General features: G+C 40.5%; 1 protein-coding gene across 1 annotated transcript; it reads left to right on the top strand.

Moving 5' to 3' along the window:
- The first annotated feature begins 486 nt into the window (after positions 1 to 486).
- Positions 487 to 9163, top strand: LOC135478293 (excitatory amino acid transporter 3-like). Its single transcript, XM_064758567.1, has 5 exons — positions 487 to 986; positions 4516 to 4749; positions 5267 to 5461; positions 7766 to 7900; positions 8962 to 9163. The coding sequence occupies exons 1-5, from the start codon at positions 487 to 489 to the stop codon at positions 9161 to 9163; spliced, it is 1266 nt and encodes a 421-aa protein (XP_064614637.1).
- The last annotated feature ends 11146 nt before the right edge of the window (positions 9164 to 20309 follow it).

Raw genomic sequence — 20309 nt, 5'->3', positions numbered from 1 at the left:
AGCTGTTTACATCCACGTCAGGGAATAGTAATGAAATGTATTTACAATCACATAACAATGCGAGACAAAAGAGTGTGTGGTACGAAATCCTGACCATAAAATATCTGAGTTTATGAGTTAACATCTTAGCCGGGATGATCTTTGTGTGGTATATTATTCTGTCCAGGTCACAGATAATTATGTACACGTTGGCAAGGTGAAAACAGACAAAATTTTTACATTTTTACCTTAATTAAACCTTAATTCATTTATAATTTTTGTACCTAAGATAAGTTGATAATGCTGTATGTCAGATAATATATGTGTATAAGTCACAATGCGCATGTGCAAAAAAAAATAATGAAGTTTTTGTCGGCCTGACACGCAATCTGTCTGTTGACAACGCAATTTAGAGACGTACAAGGCCTGTGGACTAATCTGTCACTTGTCCACTTCTAGGCAAGCGTTGCTCTTCACGCTTAACTCATCTGAATGTTTGACATTACGATGACTGACGATAGCGCTGATGCTCACAATGCTTGCATGATAAAGGAGGTGGTAGGGCCCACAAGGGTACGGTGCTCCAAATGTAACTTGAAACAACTTCTTAAGACCAATCTGACATCTCTTTTACTAATGGCGGGTGTGTTTTCTGGAGTAATCGTCGGTGTGACGTTGAAGATCGCCGGGAAGAAGTTGAGTCAAAAAGAGATCACGTACTTCAAGTTTCCCGGCGTGCTTTTCCTACAAATGATGAAGATGGTGATGATCCCAGTTGTCGTGTCGAGTCTGTTAACCGCCACTGCCGATTTTGATATCCGGTCATCCGGTAAGATCAGTCTCCGTGCCCTCGTCTATTATCTTGTCACCTTTGTCATCGCCTCGTTACTGGGCGTTTTGCTCTGCGTTGTGATAAAGCCAGGACAAACTGTATCGTCGGATGCAAAGACAAATGGGATGCCTAATCCTACAGGATCACCACTGTACGCTTTCATGGATCTATTTAGGTAAGTTTCTGCCTAGTAAAATCCCATGCGTAATTATTTCTGAGTACAGTTCTTACCGTCACCTTTCGACAGAAGCCAGTAATTCACACTAGCACTGTTTTCTAGATTGTGTTGGCTGATTAACACATTCTAGACACTGCTTTGTCAGTCAGGGTTTTGCTAATAACAAATGTTATCTAATTCACATCAGTTTATATTCTGCCGAAGTTCAGATCTGTTTCGGTTTATCTATCCTGGTATTAATATATTATCTAGTGGTGTCTTGTCGCGTATTAGCTAATACATCTTACATACAAATGGGTTCGCGTGTTCTTGCTGTCTACCCTATATAGCATGTAGCCATTTCGTAAATTTAAGTTAGAGGCGGATAATTAGTGTTTATCAGTTTAATGTTCAGTAAATGGGTACAGAATACAGCGTTATATATTACTGAAAACTCAACCACTATCATATACTTTGTGAACGCTTTAAAAGTATGAAAGTCGACTCTTGAAAACTGATAAGAATATTTAGATTTGCATGCTCAATGCATCGCTGGAATCCTACAGTTGCCTCTTTGCGTATATGATTGAGTATTCCGCCGTGCGCTCCAGGAATTGACCAACCTTTGTTCCTCCATTCGACAGCCAGACCACCCGAGGTTCGCCAATCATTATTAATCGATATCAAGGCATCTGCCTGCTAAATTCGACGACCCTGTCAGCAAAACCCCTAAACCTTCTAGACTTGAGAAATCTCTAGCATGAAAGAATGCTGTAATTCCAAGCAAAATTAATGATGGCCTGGTAAATAGGCTTTTATTGTCCGTTTTCTGTTTTAGAAATGCCATACCAGATAATCTTATTGAAGCCTGTTTTACAGCGGTAAGTTCCTGGTAACTGGAGGGTGTTGCCTCCGCGGTGCAGATTATGCTTTTACAAACATTTATTCGTCTGTGTTTCAGTATGAGTGAGTCCGTACGTATGTATGTCTAACTGCCTATATATTTAGCAACTTTACACACACAGACTTTGAATGAATGTTTTGTGCACAGCTTGGTGTTGGGCCAAGCAGCACATCATCACAGTTTCGTCGTGATCGTGATCTGGGTCCGTATCGAGGCATTTTTAAGGCGATTCTTCACCATTGTAATATACATTTCCACTTAAATGTAGCTTGGCCATCCAATGCCTGTTTTTTGTACTGAGATAACGAATAATAAAATAATAAAAATATATAAATGCTGAAAATAATTGTTCAGAAATACATTTAGGAATATATGGTTAATATCAATGCACAGGTAAATTTCAGTCGCAGTGTACCTGACTGTCGTTGTACAAGTGAAATATATCCGACTATGGCGTTAAACACCCTGTCAAAGAAATAAAAAAAATCATTGACAGTATTTCTCTGTTTTGACAGAAGGCAACGACAGAGATTTGGAACGAAAATCACCAAAGGCAAGCGGAAATCTACAATTCCTCGCTGTCAGCAATCAGTTATGGTAACTATGTGTGCGTGTATAAAGAATTTTTGGCTTCATTGTGGACGTCACTTTGTCTGCAATTTTTAAGTTCCTTGCAGCAGACAACTTTCCGCCTCACATCAGCTCACCAGATGATTCCCACTTCAGCTCCGACGCAACAACTTACGGATTCATTTCAATGAATCTATTCAAGACCGTGGCATTCCGGGCATTTGCCATATTGCTCACACCAAATAACCATACTCGCTCAAAACCGTCGGTGAAGCCATTGTCTAAATAACACGGGATTTAATACAAAAGAATCCAAGAATTCCAAATTGTTGACGTTCGCAATTAATATATGCTGTGCACATTGTTCTGTTGCCTTACATACTATATTTTTTTATTATTAGCCGTAATTCTCTTTAATCGCCCGGTGTTATTAATTTCCCTGTGCCTTTCCAGTTTATCTTTCACTTCGTCGTTAGCTTGCCGATGCCTCGTGCGAGTGAAGAGCCCGAGCGCTTTTACTCCGTTTTTTTCTGCCTAGGTGATTATAGTGCTGTTTGAAACCTCAGATTCTCCAAACGGTAAATCTTATCTGGACCTATATTTGTACACATACCAAAATAGTTTCCGCTCGCGCAGACTTTACGACAAGAGGGATGCTTTCAATTTCGACATTGCAAATTATTCTTTCTTGGTCAGCAATATGCCGAACGCTCCTGCAAATGGCATGTGCTGTACATATCTCGCCTTGCAGCATTCGTTAGATCCTGCATGTTATGTAACGAGTTATTCCTGCAAAAAAAAACAAGTGTGTCAAGTTATTCTGTCAAACGCCTTCACTCCAACTTACTGAAGCTTTGCAATGAGTATAATTAAATAAGTAAATATGGACAGAGTGTCCAGAATCTCTGGAGCTCAGCTTTATGATTGTGTCTAATTCCGCTTAACAGCGGAATAGAGGAGTATATCCATCGTGTTGAATAAGATCGCCACTTTAGATATATGAACAGTTGCAATCAATGCGCAAGTGAGATACATGTTTTGTTATCAACAACTGATATTTTAGCATGGTACATGATTTGAATACCGATTTCACTCAGTGGTCTAGAACATATCTTGCGTCTTTCTAACATCATTGGAAACTGTTGATCACTTTTCTTCGTATGACTCCGTCCAATTTTCGTTTGTACACTTTCTTAGGTCTTCGGTGGTTTAAGCTATTTGTCGTTTTGGGAAATAGCCTCGCGATTATTGACCTGGAACGCCCTTATTGGTGGACGGCTGGTGTACAAATATCTGTTTCGACGCATAAATACGTAATCATTAGAGGGCCGAAGTGGCAGAGTGTTTAGCGTGTCACCTCGGTATAATGACAGGAGGATAAATGTGGTAGCTGTGAGTTCAAGTCCAGTTCAGGCTGGCTTCTTCTGTACGAGGGAAGTCTGTTAGAATATTGCGGATGCTCGTAGGTTTCCCCGCTCGCTCTGCACGGTTTCTTCCTCCCATAATGCAGCCGTCGTATAAGTGAAATATTCTGTATTTCTTGTAACTTATTCATCTTGTTTGAGACAAATACATAACGATGCAAGTATAAGCTACGTATATGTAGATGCTTAGGCTGTATATTTCTTATTTATGATGTTGCTTTGCACCTTACAGAATCGAAAAATGAAACAAGGTTTTCAAGCACAGGTCAGGAAACACTTTTGGTCGTGAGAAAGGTCTCCGGCGTGAACATGATTGGTCTTGTGGCTGTTTCCATGGTAACCGGGAGTACTATTTCATACATTGGCCCACAAGCCAGAATTGTCTACGATTTCTTTCTTGCTGTCCGCCTGATAGTTTTCAATCTGGTAGGAATTTTTATGTGGTGAGTACTTCCATGAATTTTATGTAAACGAGTACATATGTGATAAAAGCCGGAATTCAGATTTCAAGACTCAACAGTGTTTGCAGTTAACTAATCACTTCATATATGAATGGCTTTGCTCTTCTAGCTTATCAAAAAAAGCACTGTTTGATTTTTAACCTGAAGTCTTTTCTGCATGAATGTGTATATGAAATATTTGACTGTAGGTATGCGCCGGTGGGCACAGGGTTTCTGATCGCAGCCACGTTTGCCAGCCTTCCAAACTTGAATGAGAGTCTCCAGAGTCTGTTAGTGTTTACCCTGGTGGTTATCGTCGGCCTCTTTATCCATGGTTTTCTTCTGCTCCCTTTGCTGTATCTGGTTATCGTCCGTAAAAATCCTTACACCTTTATCAAGAATGTCATTCCTGCCCTGCTGTTGGGATTCGGGTCAGAATCCAGGTAGTATTCAACATTGTAAATAACTATTTCGTCTTTTTAGGACACAATTCTATATGGTACTCTGTGATATTTCCAGAGTCTTGGAACATTGATAATAATTCCCACATTACGGGGAGAATCTCTAGGCAGGTCGCGGACAAATCTTCTGGGGCCTTTCCCGCAATTCTTTGTTGGCTGCAGGCCTTTTGATTTCCAATGCGCATTCCTGTAATCAAACGTGGGAAAGATCATCAGTAGCTTGCCGACATTAATTCCCCCACGAATTTGAATGTTGTCTTCAAACTCACCAATAGCGGATTCCCGTCAGGACTGATTAATCGATCAATTGATTCACCCAGTGATAGAGGTTTACAGGAATAGATATTCAAGAAAGAAAGCTTAGCAACTTGTCCAGAACAAACAGGTAAATAATGAACGCTACCACACGTGGCTTTTTCCCTAGAAGCTTCATTAGAGGTTTGCCTTCAATAAAAGAGACACAGTTTTTAAAAATACATTCCTTTTCTTCCATTTATAGCGGAGTGACCCTTCCAGTGACAATTCGGTGTCTAGAAGAAAAAAATCAGGTCGATCCTCGGGTGACTCGGCTTCTCTCCTCTGTCGGGGCCACAATAAACATGGACGGTATTTGTCTGTATTTCACCATGATGACCATCTTTATTGCCCAGTTGGAGGGCATTACCCTTAATGTGGGCCAGCTAGTAACTGCAAGGTATGACTGAAAATACCTCACTGGACAAAAATCACATTGAACAGGCACTAAATACTCGTAACAGCAAGGTCTGACATAGAATGTGTCAGTGGAGAATAATCACGCTGTAAGGGAACTACATAGGCACTAAATACTTGTAACAGCAAGGTCTGACATAGAATGTGTCAGTGGACAATAGTCACGCTGTAAGGGAACTACATAGGCACTAAATACTCGTAGCAGCACAGTCTGACATAGAATGTGTCAGTGGACAATAACCACGCTGTACAGGCACTACATAGGCACTAAATACTCGGAGCAGCACAGTCTGACATAAAATGTGTCAGTGGAGAATAATCACGCTGTAAGGGAACTACATAGGCACTAAATACTCGTAGCAGCACAGTCTGACATAGAATGTGTCAGTGGACAATAATCACGCTGTAAGGGAACTACATAGGCACTAAATACTTGTAACAGCAAAGCCTGACATAGAATGTGTCAGTGGACAATAATCACGCTGTAAGGGAACTACATAGGCACTAAATACTCGTAGCAGCACAGTCTGACATAGAATGTGTCAGTGGACAATAATCACGCTGTAAGGGAACTACATAGGCACTAAATACTTGTAACAGCAAGGTCTGACATAGAATGTGTCAGTGGACAATAATCACGCTGTAAGGGAACTACATAGGCACTAAATACTCGTAGCAGCACAGTCTGACATAGAATGTGTCAGTGGACAATAATCACGCTGTAAGGGAGCTACATAGGCACTAAATACTCGTAGCAGCACAGTCTGACATAGATTGTGTCAGTGGACAATAACCACGCTGTACAGGCACTACATAGGCACTAAATACTCGTAGCAGCACGGTCTGACATAGAATGTGGCAGTGGGCAATAGTCACGCTGTACAGGCACTACATAGGCACTTAATACTCGTAGCAGCACGGTCTGACATAGAATGTGTCAGTGGACAATAATCACGCTGTAAGGGAACTACATAGGCACTAAATACTCGTAGCAGCACAGTCTGACATAGAATGTGTCAGTGGACAATAATCACGCTGTAAGGGAACTACATAGGCACTAAATACTCGTAACAGCAAGGTCTGACATAGAATGTGTCAGTGGACAATAATCACGCTGTAAGGGAACTACATAGGCACTAAATACTCGTAGCAGCACAGTCTGACATAGAATGTGTCAGTGGACAATAACCACACTGTACATGCACTACATAGGCACTAAATACTCGTAGCAGCACGGTCTGACATAGAATGTGTCAGTGGACAATAATCACGCTGTAAGGGAACTACATAGGCACTAAATATTCGTAGCAGCACAGTCTGACATAGAATGTGTCAGTGGACAATAACCACGCTGTACATGCACTACATAGGCACTAAATACTCGTAGCAGCACGGTCTGACATAAAATGTGGCAGTGGGCAATAGTCAGGCTGTAAGGGAACTACATGCTAGTAACCGTGAGTCCAGCACTGTTGAATATCCCCGCACCAGAGTGGTTTCTTGGGAGAAATTCAGCATCTTTCCAGTCAGTCTGGTTCGTTTAACCTAGTTGTCAATGTCGAATTTTAGTCAAATCTATGGCACACTCATTGTTAAGCTTCGCGTACGCAATGTACAACATCTAGTTTTTACACTATTGTTGTACATTCAGCTGATTTGACACATTTTATTTGTGCCCGTGGCTAGGTGTGTTTCCTTATTAACAAGGTCCAATTGTATTCCAATCTGGTTGGCCAGTTATTTCCAAAAGTGGAGTGGAATTCACCCTGAATGCACAGAGAGGGATATCATACATTTAGCACATTATATGTACGTCAAATACCAAGAAGATCAGATAAGCAGAAGCGGGGTTATAACCTAATTTGTTGGACTATATTATGTTGATTTACTTGGGCTGAGATTGATCACTTCCTTAAAATTGCAAGGTGTTTATGTATAATATAACATCTCACCTCACCCATACACTGCGTTAAGTGTGAAACAGCCAGCCAGTTGATTTGTGTCGTTTACCGATACGAGGAGCGAAGACTAAAATAAACTATAGTGTATTAGCCTGTGCCAACAATATATCCTGTCATAAACTGTGTGGATGGGGTAGAAAGTTCTAATCCAGCTCTCGCTTCCTCTGCTTTAAATTAGGAGATTTGGCTGGTGCACCAAAGAAGAGGAAAAGTTACTACTTGAGACTACCCACACATCGCACTCACAAAATGTGCCCACACGCAGATGGCACAATAACCGGCGAATTAGATAAATAGACTGACAATTTGACTCTTTCTCCCGCCAGTCTGCTCGCCATGTCCACAGCGGTCGGCATCGGCTGTGTACCCGGCGGACATGTAGTCTATATGACCATGGTTCCAGCGGCTCTACAACTTCCCGTACACAATATCAGTTTGCTGTTCGCCGTAGATTGGCTCCTGTGAGTATAGTCCTCAAATGTGTACGTTTTCCCACGTAATGGGGATCTGGGGTCCAAGCTTAAGTTACCATTGCTCTTTTGATATTGGAATGAATTAGTAATACGTCACCAGTTTGCCCACGCAGCGTCATCGCAAAGGCAGCAATGAACTACAGACTACACAGCTAAGGCCAAAATTACTCTGTGCGCAAAAAGAAGCTACCCACTGAGAAATAGGGTAGATCTAGATTGACAGAGGCATTACTTATTATTTACTCATGTATATATGTTGACTTGTATTTCTGTATGTTCATATGGTTTGATAACGATGTAAGAACCTACATCGAAACGTCACCAATACAATAAACCCAGGAGTTGTTATCCATAAGTAATGCTTCTGTCAATCTACGGTAGATCTGCCTCCCCAGATATACCCAGTTAGCCGAGTACATCATACATCTCTTCACCATACATATATCCTAGAAATATCTCCATGGCTATGTTTTTATCGCAAATGTTAACATCGAAATAGCAAATTAAATGCTGTAAATGTGATTGCTAGCACTTTGAAATGTTACGCTTATTGCATCTTCTTTTTTACAAGACGTTTTTAATATCAGTAGAGGGGGCCTCCGTTGCTCATTTGGTTAGCGCGCTAGCGCAGCGTAATGACCCAGGAGCCTCTCACCAATGCGGTCGCTGTGAGCTCAAGTCCAGCTCATGCTGGCTTCCTCTCCGGCCGTACGTGGGTAGGTCTTGAGTACGGCGTAAAACACCAATCAAATAAATAACACCAGTAGTGTAAAATGAATCATAAATGTGCAGAACACAAAATCTCAAAGTGATACAGTGATTTGACACCAAGCCAAGACTAGATTGTAACACTGATAGCATGTTCAATTTCTAACACAGTGTAATAATTTTACCTCGATGGTTTGGAAAAATCATCTCGCATACATGATGCAAAAAAAAAGAACATGTCACGATCAAACTTCCTGTCTAGTACTTTGCGTTAAGCCCTCATACGTGTAGCTATAACATAAATGTACACGATTGACCAAAATGCGTACTTGCTTTTTCAGAACTCGCTGCAGGACTGTTGTCAACATTTTAGGAGACTGTTTTGGCGCAGGTATCGTGGACTCGTTGTCCTCGAGAGAATTACATGTGACGAGTGAGTTATCTTCCCTGGCCATAGGGGAGATACAAGATGAATTTGACACGGACCATGCTGTGCGCAATATCGACGTCGAGGAGAAAAACAGTTCCACTGGTGATCGCTGAACATTTATCACCGACATAATTCTGTTTCAGCTTTCTAATAGTACATCGTTCTGCGCTGTTGGGTTGTAGTGCTTGGAAACTACCTGTTTGCTTTTATGACCACAACTCCACATCGACAGAGGCATACAACAGAAAAACACAATAACAGTAATTTGTTTGAGCGGACTTGTTTGATCGAAAGTGCTGCCCTTTGGATCATGATCTATTAAGAGTATGACTAGCCCAGAATTAAAATCTCTCACAAGTATGAGCAAGATAGCAAAATATTAGGTGACATTTTTAGAGCCCGTAATTAGGCTTAATCTTTGTGGTTATTAGCTTTTATTAGTGTGGTGTTGTATTAACTGGGTGTGTAGGCCTAATGTTTGTAGTTGCGGTGCGCTGCCCATTGTGTAGTATATAGATGGTGTCTTGTATTAACTGGGTGTGTAGGCCTAATGTTTGTGGTTGCGGTGCGCTGCCCGTTGTGTAGTATATAGATGGTGTCTTGTATTAACTGGATGTATAGGCCTAATGTTTGTGGTTGTGGTGCGCTGCCCGTTGTGTAGTATATAGATGGTGTCTTGTATTAACTGGGTGTATAGGCCTGATATTTGTGGTTGCGGTGCGCTGCCCGTTGTGTAGTATATAGATGGTGTCTTGTATTAACTGGGTGTGTAGGCCTAATGTTTGAGGTTGTGGTGCGCTGCCCGTTGTGTAGTATATAGATGGTGTCTTGTATTAACTGGGTGTGTAGGCCTAATGTTTGTGGTTGCGGTGCGCTGGCCGTTGTGTAGTATATAGATGGTGTCTTGTATTAACTGGGTGTGTAGGCCTAATGTTTGAGGTTGTGGTGCGCTGCCCTTTGTGTAGTATATAAACTACCCTATTATAATAATACTTCCATTTTTCTATGGAAAAATAAGTTGAATAAGTTTGAACGTTGTGCGAATACGTTTGCACATAAGCACCCTGTGTACACGTCACTTTTTAACGAGATTCATTGAAATTGGTGTAAGACATCATGAAAAATCGGAAAAACAGAGTTTCGGGCCCTGTTGAAAATTCTCGATAATGACCGCCGTATAAATACCGATGTAGCACATGGTAAGGGTGCAATACCATAAAAAGCATCTAAGAGATGCCGAGACTCACACAAGCAGAACGTGATAGAGCAACTGGTATGGCCGACATGGGGGCCAACCCTAACCCTAACCACATTGCCAGTCAAGCCACCATCAGCAGACTGATATTTGTGGTTGCGGTGCGCTGCCCGTTGTGTAGTATATAGATAAGGTGTATGTAATGTTTGTGTTATTCTCTATGTCACGGCATATCGAAAAAATAAAATAAGTTTGACATTAAACCTAAAATATTATTACCTAAATCTCAGTAACTGTGGCAAATCCCAGTAACGACGGCAAACCACACCAAATTATCAATGTGGTACAAGCTAAAGTCCAGACCATGACATCCGGAAAGTAAACAGAAAGAAAACGTAAGCTACGATCTCCCAAAGGGATCAAAATGAATTAGTCTAGATTAGCGCAACGGCATCAACACTTCAACCATTCCGTTGTAACGATGGGATTTATATAACTCAGGTAAATTGACAAGATGCGTCTAACAATTTCACAGCTTACTTTCTAAGCTGTACGGCTTTAATTACATTGTATTCCTGCATAAACCAGTATTCTGCTGGTGGACTAAGCCTCCCCGAGGTCTGGTCCCTTTGCATTGTTTTCTTGCTATTCCTTGTTCTCTAAATATAGAGGGAACACTGCAGTACCATGCGACTAGTGTACAGTACCATAAGTTTTAAAAATTTGTAATACTGATCATGAAGGTAGTGCCCTGTGAGGTACTGTAAAGTAAAGTACTGTGTTGTAACCTACAACAGCGTGTAGTGACCGCACAAGTTTAAACGATGACCGTACAACACAGTAATCCTACTGCACTGTAACCTACAGTACTGTGTTGTAACCTACAACAACGGGTGGTAACTCTGCAGTCCCATGTGATAAGCGTACAACACATGAATCCTACTGCACTGTAATCTACAGCACTGTGCTTGTAACCTACAACAGCGTGTGATAAGTGTACAGTACTATGCGATAACCGTACAACACTGTAACCTACAGTAATGTGTTGTAACCTAAATGTGTAGGTGTAATCGGTACAGTACTATACGATAAGCTTACAACACAGTAAACCTGGTGCACTGTAATCTACAGTACTGTTTTATAACCTACCAATCCTGTGGTAACTCTACAGTACTATGCAATAACCGTACAACACAGTAATCCTACTGCACTGTATTCAACAAAGCTGTGTTATAGCTAACATCAACCTGTGGTAACTGTACAACACTATGCGATAACCGTACAAAACAGAAATCTTACTGAACTGCAATCTATAGTACTCTGTTGTAATCTATCATAGCGTGTTATAATTGTACAACGAGCGCACAAAACAGTCATCCTACTGCACTGTAGCCTACAGTAAGCTATAGTACAGTGTTGAAACCTAGAACATCGTGTAGTAAGTGTACAGTACTATGCGATAACTGTACAGTACTATGCGATAACTGCACAGTGCTATGCGATAACCGTACAACATAGTAATCCTACTGCGATTTCCAGTGCCCACACAAAACAGTAATCCTTCTGCACTGTAACCTACAGTAACCTATAGTACAGTGTTGCAACCTAGAACATCGTGTAGTAAGTGTACAGTACTATGCGATAACTGCCCAATGCTATGCGATAACCGTACAACATAGTAATCCTACTGCGATTTCCAGTGCCCGCACAAAACAGTAATCCTACTGCGATTTCCAGTGCCCGCACAAAACAGTAATCCTACTGCACTATAACCGGTAGTGCTGTGTAGTAACTTACATTAGCGTCTGGTAACTGTACAGTATTAAGCGATAACCGTACATCAGTGTAACCTACGGTAGTGTGTTGTAATTTACAACAGAGTGTGGTAAATGTACAGTAATATGCGATAACCGTACAACACTGTAACCTACAGGACTGTAAACTACAGTACTTTGTTGCAACCTACAACAACGTGTGGTAACTGTACAGTACTATGCTATAATTCTACAACACAGTAGGTGTATCGGAGTGTAAACTACAATACGGTGTTGTAACCTACTATAACCTGTGGAAACTGTATAGTACTATACCATAACCTACAAGGCAGCAATTCTACTGCTCTGTAACCTACAGTACTGCGTTGTAACCTACAGCAGCGTGTTGTAACTGTACAGTGCTATGCGATAACCGTACAACACAGTAATCATACTGCACTGTAACCTGCAGTACTGTGTTGTAACCTACAAGAGCGTGTGGTGCCTGTACAGTATTATGCGACAATCGTACAACACAGTAATGATAATGCACTGTAACCTACAATACTTTGTTGTAACCTACCACAGCGTGTGATAACTGTAGAGTACTATGCCATAACTATACAACACAGTAATCTCACTACCCCGCGGGGTCTCCGGGGTGAACAGAATAGCACCTTGGCAAGCTTGTCGTAGAAGGCGACTAACCTAAAACTGTTTCGTGTGGACCCGGCGAATATAATAGGCTCACAACTTCTCGCTTGTGTGAGAGACAACTGGGGAGCGACCTGTTTGCCGTGGATTGCGACCCGTAATCTCCGAGGACGGGATCTTGGTGATTGAGGGCGTGTTGAGATCCTCACGCCCAACACTCCACTTACTTGGAGAGAGACTGGAGGTCGGATGGGTTCGATCCGATCAATCGTCTTGGTCACGTTTTGCCAGCGTTCTCCCCAAATTTCTCCTTAACACTGGTTAGAGAATAAATGGTGACTCTCAAATTCCGATTGCGGGATTGCGCGATTGACGCAGTGGCTCATTGGTCAATCAAGTAGTTCGGGTCTGATGTGTTACATTCTCCATTGGGTGGAAGACGGGGGAGCCCGTGGTGGGGAATTGGGTGTTCATATTAAAGCCATCTATTTAAGTATACCTCATGTGGAGTCTTTGATGTGTTTTCTGCTGGGCATCCCCAGGTTCAGGCCCCGCCCTTGCTGGCACTCCGTGCTGGGTAGGGAATACATGGGGTGAACTTTTATTATCTATATATATTTTTATTACCTATATGATTACCAGGTCTTCCTCTCAACCGATTTCAAGTGCTAAAAAGAGGAAGTTAGAGGTTTTGTCGGGCTCAATTGATAACGGACAGGGCAGTTGGCCGGCTTTCATCGTTCTCTTAACAAAGAGAGAACAAAAACAAAAAAATGAAGGAGAGCAAGAAGACAGTGTTATTACAAAGGCCACGATACAACACTCCACTCTATACCTAAGTATAGAGTAACTTATGGCCCTAAACTAGGGATCACTATTTATCTATATATTTCTTAATATACATTTATAGATCTGGATACCTATCTATGCACACATATATATATATATATATATATATATATATATATATATATATATATATATATATATATATATATATATATATATATATATATATATATGGTCGTGTATTTCCCCCGCGCTCTGCCCGGTTTCCTCTCACCATAACGTTGGCCTTCGTCATATAAGTGAAATATTCTTGAGCACAGCGAGAAAACACGAATTGCTTAAATCAAATAAATAGTATTCAATCCTTCTTTTTCATCGTGTGACATTAAACGCCACACTGAAAATTTAAGAACGGAGTAAACGGGATCCCTTTGATAAATGATCGCATTTTTTCAACTCTGGCAAACCTACTAACTTACAGTCACGTCAGTTATTCGTTACAAGTTATTCTAAAGTATATTGTGTCGAACGAGTATTAAAAGTTCCACTGGGTGCTGTTTTCTTTTGTTATCACTTTCTTACAGCAACAAATAATATGGTTTTGTATTTAAATCTATGTGCTTTAAACTGCACACATCAGAAGATGATTATAAAGAGCTGGATCTGCTAATTTGCAGATAGAAAGTTTGATGTTCCCTGAATCGATTCCAATCATTTAAAACGTCGAAATTGGACGGAAAACGATAGAATTCGGTGATCAAACTTCAGAAAACCTATTTCACTACGATCGAGCCACAGTTGATCTTGTGACGTCCAGGCAAACGTTCCCTGCACACAGCTGGGGCTTCTCTATGTGTGCATGGATTGGTGTTTTACGCCGTACCGTATAAAAATTGACATATACGACGGCGGCCAGCATTATGATGGGAGGAAGCCGGACAGAGCCCTGGGGAAACCCAGGACCACCCGCAAATTGATGACAAACCACCTAGGATATACTTTGGATCTATACTAGGACTATATGCCAGGCACAGCTAAGACTACAGGAGACAATCGCTATACTTTTACAACTAATTCGACAATATTGCATGGCCACGTGTGGCTTGCGACTGCATTAACACAACGCATGACACTGCAATTATATACATGGCCTAAAAACCCAGACTGAGAAAATTTGGACCAGATCTCATCAAAAACACCCTTTGCTTACAAAGGACGATCATTGTGGTATGAGACTTGCTCACTCTGCCAGGCCTATTACAAGCAAATGCCGAAAGATGATATATCTCAAAATGAAAACCAAAGGAATTCCGGAATGCAGAAGTTACTTGCTAGTTTGAAACAACAGGCTGTGACACTTACCATGGGGAGCTGCTAACCTTTGCCCTAAAAAGTACTGCAAGTATTGAGACGAGGGTTTTCAGACATGTAGAGCAGAATAGCACGAGAGAGATATTCCATCGTTTATCGGATGTGCGCATATTAAGTACCGACATTTTAAATGCCGTAAATTACTTAATTCCTGACTTAGTGTATTGCGTATTAGAATCACTGTTAAACAAAATGTTAGGGTTGGTATCTTAAAAAGTATTGTATCTATTGGCCTGAAGTTTTACATACATCAAATATAACACAGAAAAGATTATTAGCCAAAATATAACTCAGAAAAGTGTGTTAGCCAAAATGGTTAAAGACATAAGGCTATAGATACATTATAGATCATTAGGGGGTGGTAATTAAACATTAAACAAAATTATGATAAGACATATGTGCTCACTGGCTTTATTTAACACATGCCATACTTGTACTAGAAATATAGCAATTCATACTGATTTGTTTTTATTCTCAGATTAATTAGATATTTTTCCCAGGGTGTCCCATGTTAATTGTCCCTTTCATGGGAGGGCGTCGGATTGATGGAACAGCCAATTACAAGATTATACATATATATAATGGACAGATTCAACATTTGCAACAACTGAAATACATGTATATATCTGACAAATTCTTTGTTTACTCTTTCAGCTTCTATATGAATGGCCTAAATGTAGATGGTAGATAATATATTACATGTACATATAGTTATTAATTTGTCAACAGATGTACAATGTATATGTAGGCCTACACACTACGTTCGGAAATAGGCTTTGACTATTTTGTGGACGGCGAAATTCTCCACTGGTTCTTCCATCAGCCCATGGATGTCGAATTCAATTCGTGTCAGACAAACCACAGGGTTGCGCGCCTATGTGTCTACGCTGGCCGGTATGTGAGCGCAAATCGGTCATCGTTCCGCCCAGTCACCATGCTGTACACGTTTTTGAAGGATCTAATGCAACTCCGTTATCTTGAAAATATTTGTTGCCAAACAGCTTTTCAGAGCGTTAATTCAGAGGTATACACGTTTGGGGGAGGGGGGTTAATTATAGATTAAGCCATGTCATGGCTTCTCGAAAAGCAAACAATGGGCATGGATTTGTTAATACTTTGAAGAGCTTTTCAATACATAATCCCGCCATGTCTTCACAGCATGACGTCACCCCACAAGGGCTGACAAGATAGGCAGACGGTCCAACATTAATGCTTTATTTAAGGGAACCGGTCAAAAAATGTGTTTGAAATGAAGTTTACAGACGAACACAGCATACATATTTTGCCTCGGGAACATTTAGGTTGAAAATAAGGTCGTTGAGATATCTTTTGAACACAGCTATCCCATTGCGGGGGCGACCACACCTTTTTTTTGACGGGGGCGACCACACACCTTTTTTTTTCGACAAGAGATTGCTGTGGCATGGAACCATGCCACAGAGAGGACTTACCAGAAAGTGCCCCCTTCTGGCAACAAGGAGAACTACATTGTCCCTCAACTATTGTTGCATATGAAATGTTTTTCACATTTTTGAAGGTTTTTTTGGCTGGAAACTATAACCTTTGTTAAGTGAAGAGTGGGTGACAATAAAGACCTGTATGTGACCTTCCTTTCCTCTGAAAATTATGCACTCTTAACGATAAGAAAAGAACACATGCTGATCGAGTACCGGTGTTATTGTAAGCTTTGCTATATATCTACAGCACTGGTAAGAAATACAGAGACTGCTGGTAAGCTTGACGATCTAAACTATATACTGTCATGTCACTTGAAGTCTTATGTCCCTGTGTCTTTTGTCATGTTTGTCCTTGTATCATGGCCCTAGGCTTTTATGTCCCTCTGCAGCCTTCGAACGGCCCCAGCAAGCAGTACTCCCTCCCCAGGGGTTTATGCTGTCGGCGAACAGCTGTTCAAATAACTTGATGCACAGAAAACAGACAGGCAAGCTTACACCACACGGGGCCTGTAACAATACGCTTCCTTTGCATGTCGCCAGCTAGTGGCTGTGTATATATGTAGCTCTGTTTGAAAGAAACGACACAATAAGATTTCCACGGAAGAGAACGGACCACTTGCCCCACCAGTTACCAGAGGATTATCATTGTATCGTCTAAAGGTAAGTGTAGCTGATTTTAAAGCCTTCCATTGACCGGTTATGACACACAAAATGGTAGCTAGTCCCATAAAGGCAGCAAGAACATCTTCCGTTTGTGCCTGTTCCCCAGAGATTAACTTGTTCTGGCTCATATTCAGGTCTTGCTAACTCGCATTTGCAAACTGTGAGTAAAACGATCTGTTTTTGGTGCTGGAATTAAAATGTGCTTTAACCTGAGGAACCAAAACGTACATATATTTGTAAAACTATATGTTATTGAAAATAACAACAGTATGTTTATCCTGATGTCAATTCATTCTCTATCTGATTTTTTTCTTCATGCTTAGCGAGATGAGGTAAAGGGAGATAACTTGTTGTCCACTTTCTGAACTCCGCTTCCGAGGCTACTCGCGGTCGCTAGTTTGAGCAGTAAAAATGGAGCTTTCCTGAAATATAGATTTCAAAAATGAAGCACAAGTTCTCAAGACAAACAAATGCAGATAAAAAGGAACCGGTGATCCAAAATACACAGCCTATATTGTTAGGCAATCTGACTGCACACGATTCGACCTAAGGTATTGGACGATTTGACTTAGACGAGTTGGTTGTAAGACGATATGACCTGTATTGGCTCATATGACCAGGCTGTTGCAATGTTTCGGTTACCAAGTCCTCACACACATACAGGAAAGCACGACTCAGGAAGTTGCTACACCCGAATTTCTTTATAAATGCTACAGTAAGGCCAAATTCTGATATTCTTATCCGCTAAAACTGCCTGCATTTTCACGGTCCCCCAGCAGTCTTCACGGATGTTTTTCAGCTTCTGCTGCAGTACAGATCAGTTTCCCGATGTAACGATGTTAGCACAGTAGGTGTGGCAAATAAATACAGTGGTGTTAGTATTTTAATATAGACAGCTGTGTAACTGCAGCCTCCTTGATGGCATAGATGATTTCACTCTATTAGTTTGTTTCATTTTGTATCAACGGCAAAATATACAAAGCGTTTCCCCGTATGCAACAACATTCAAGCGTGTTGCGACAGGGAGCCAGATGTGAACCTTGGTCTTCACGTGTGTGACACACCTCCTGACTACACGACACCACCCCAAATTATTCAGATCTGGATTCCATCTGTTACTCAGCAGAGGAGGCGAAACAAACAACGGCTGATGACTTTTTTTGTTCATAATCACGGCGACAGAGTGTGACTGGCTACCTTTACAAAATGGACAATAAGAGCCATTCAGTCTAGGTACTGCATTCGAACAACATTGAAGTAGAGAACAAAGAAAAACACAATAAAAAAACACACACGCAGAACCAAAAACACATTAAATGTACATTCAAAAGAAAAACACACGTGACTTGTAACAATATGAGTTCCTTCCAGAACTCCAGCTTATTTTTATTCCGTAATGCATGTATATTTATATTTAGAACAACAGCTTTCTATTTGGTGAAGACCGCTGGTATAGATGAGCTCAGATCACTGACCACCTAAACTGCCAGAGGGATTATCTTTGCATTTCTTACAGGTATGTACAGATAATTTAAAGGAGAAGAAAACATGACTCCAAAATCAGATGAAAGAGCGTCAAAACTTATTTGCATATATGATCTTTAATATTTTGGGGGACTTTTTTCAAGAGAAAAGGGTATTTGAATCTATTTTTTGTATGGTGGGTATTTGGGAGAATAATAATGTTGTACATAATGATGTGAATCTTGTCAAATACATTTATTTGAATGTAAATTTGTTCTTTATAACATATGCATATAACCTAAATTATAATAATATTTATGAACATATAAATAAAAATATAAAAATGATCCAAATTGAGGTTTAATACATTCATTAGCTGAAAAAAAAAACAAATTCTAGTGCAAAATATTTATTAAAACTGTGTTACATCTTCATTTATGACATTATTAAAGAAGGACTATAAATACCAAAAGTTGGTCCCAAATACCCACCATACAAAAAGTATTTTCAAGTGTCTTTTTCTCATTAGGGAAAAACGAAAAATATTGAAGATCACATTTAGGAATAACTTTCGCACTCTTTCATCTGAACTTTATGTCATTTTTATGTTTTCTCCCCTTTAAGGCTTCCCCACTTCTATTAGTCTGACTAACAGCCTTTGGTAAGTTATATCGCGAGTTCGAATCCAGCTTTAGGCTAACATGACGGTGTTATAAGATATCTGGTGATATGCGATAGTCGTTCTGAGCTTTTCGCGGTTTCCCTCATCCATTTTCATGAAAGCTGACTTGGAAAAGATCAAAACTGTAACGGTAGGTTATATGGGATCAGTAGAAGAATGAAACAGGATCCAGTTTGAGCTGGTATCTCTAACAGCTCTTTAATCCTTCAAACAGTGCCAATGTAAAATGTTCCATGTGTCCACAGTGAAATATGAGGACAGTGAATTGCTCGCGTGCCTATTTTATGTGAAAAAGAAGTACTAAGAAATCAAGTGTACTTGTGTAGTCAGTGTTGACTGATTTGTTCTGGACGTCGACTTGTTACCTAATAATAGTATACACTGTGGGACAAGAACTGTGTCAATCTAAGAATGACTTACTTGTTCTGTTTCAAAGGCAAGGTTATCTTTCGCATTACTGGGTAATCCGTGTACATTCGCGTTAGAGAGTAATTTGTTCAGGGGTACAGACATTCACCCCCGGACATACCCCCCAGGACATTTCCCCCCAGACACCTGGGACATTTTCCCCTCTGGACATTTTCCCCTCTGGACATTTTCCCCTCTTGGACATTTCCCCCACCGGACTATTTCTCCTCTCTATATGTGAATATGTCTGGTAAAATCATTTGTGGTTCGTCCTCTATTATCCATAGTCAGAGTGGATCTTAATCATTAAAACATTAAAAACATTTACAAACCGGAGTTTTTACAAACTTGGAGCAGTTTTTTTCCATGTGTGGCATTCAGTTAAATTAAATCAACACTTTGTAAGACAATCAGTCGATGCAACGTATGTCTTATATGGGATAAAAACAGTAGACAAAATAAACGGAAAGCTTCATGATAAATAAATGTTTTATTATTTGCAACAACAGGCCGACGACAAGTATCGTTTCTCAGTTTCTCAGTGAAATCCATTATAGCACGTAGTTCATATGTTACAGTCTGATGCAATGGCCCACTGCTCTTTCATCCGTAATGAATCTGTAAATTTGGATCTTTCCTGGGATGATCCCCCTTAATTTCGAGTGGGATTTTCGTTTCCTACCTGGTTTCCATTCATTGAGTTATTAAGTTGATAAAAGCTTCCTTTTACGAATTCTTCATCATTTTTCTGTTCAGGCTAATCCCCAGTGATGTACACACAGGTTATTCTCTCTCTCACCCTCTGTCTGTTTGGATGTCATG

This window comes from Liolophura sinensis, chromosome 11 (genome assembly GCF_032854445.1).
Source record: "Liolophura sinensis isolate JHLJ2023 chromosome 11, CUHK_Ljap_v2, whole genome shotgun sequence".
In the NCBI taxonomy this organism is placed as follows: domain Eukaryota; kingdom Metazoa; phylum Mollusca; class Polyplacophora; order Chitonida; family Chitonidae; genus Liolophura; species Liolophura sinensis.
The sequence above is the reverse complement of the archived record's forward strand: the minus strand, read 5'-3'. Positions and strand labels throughout refer to the sequence as shown.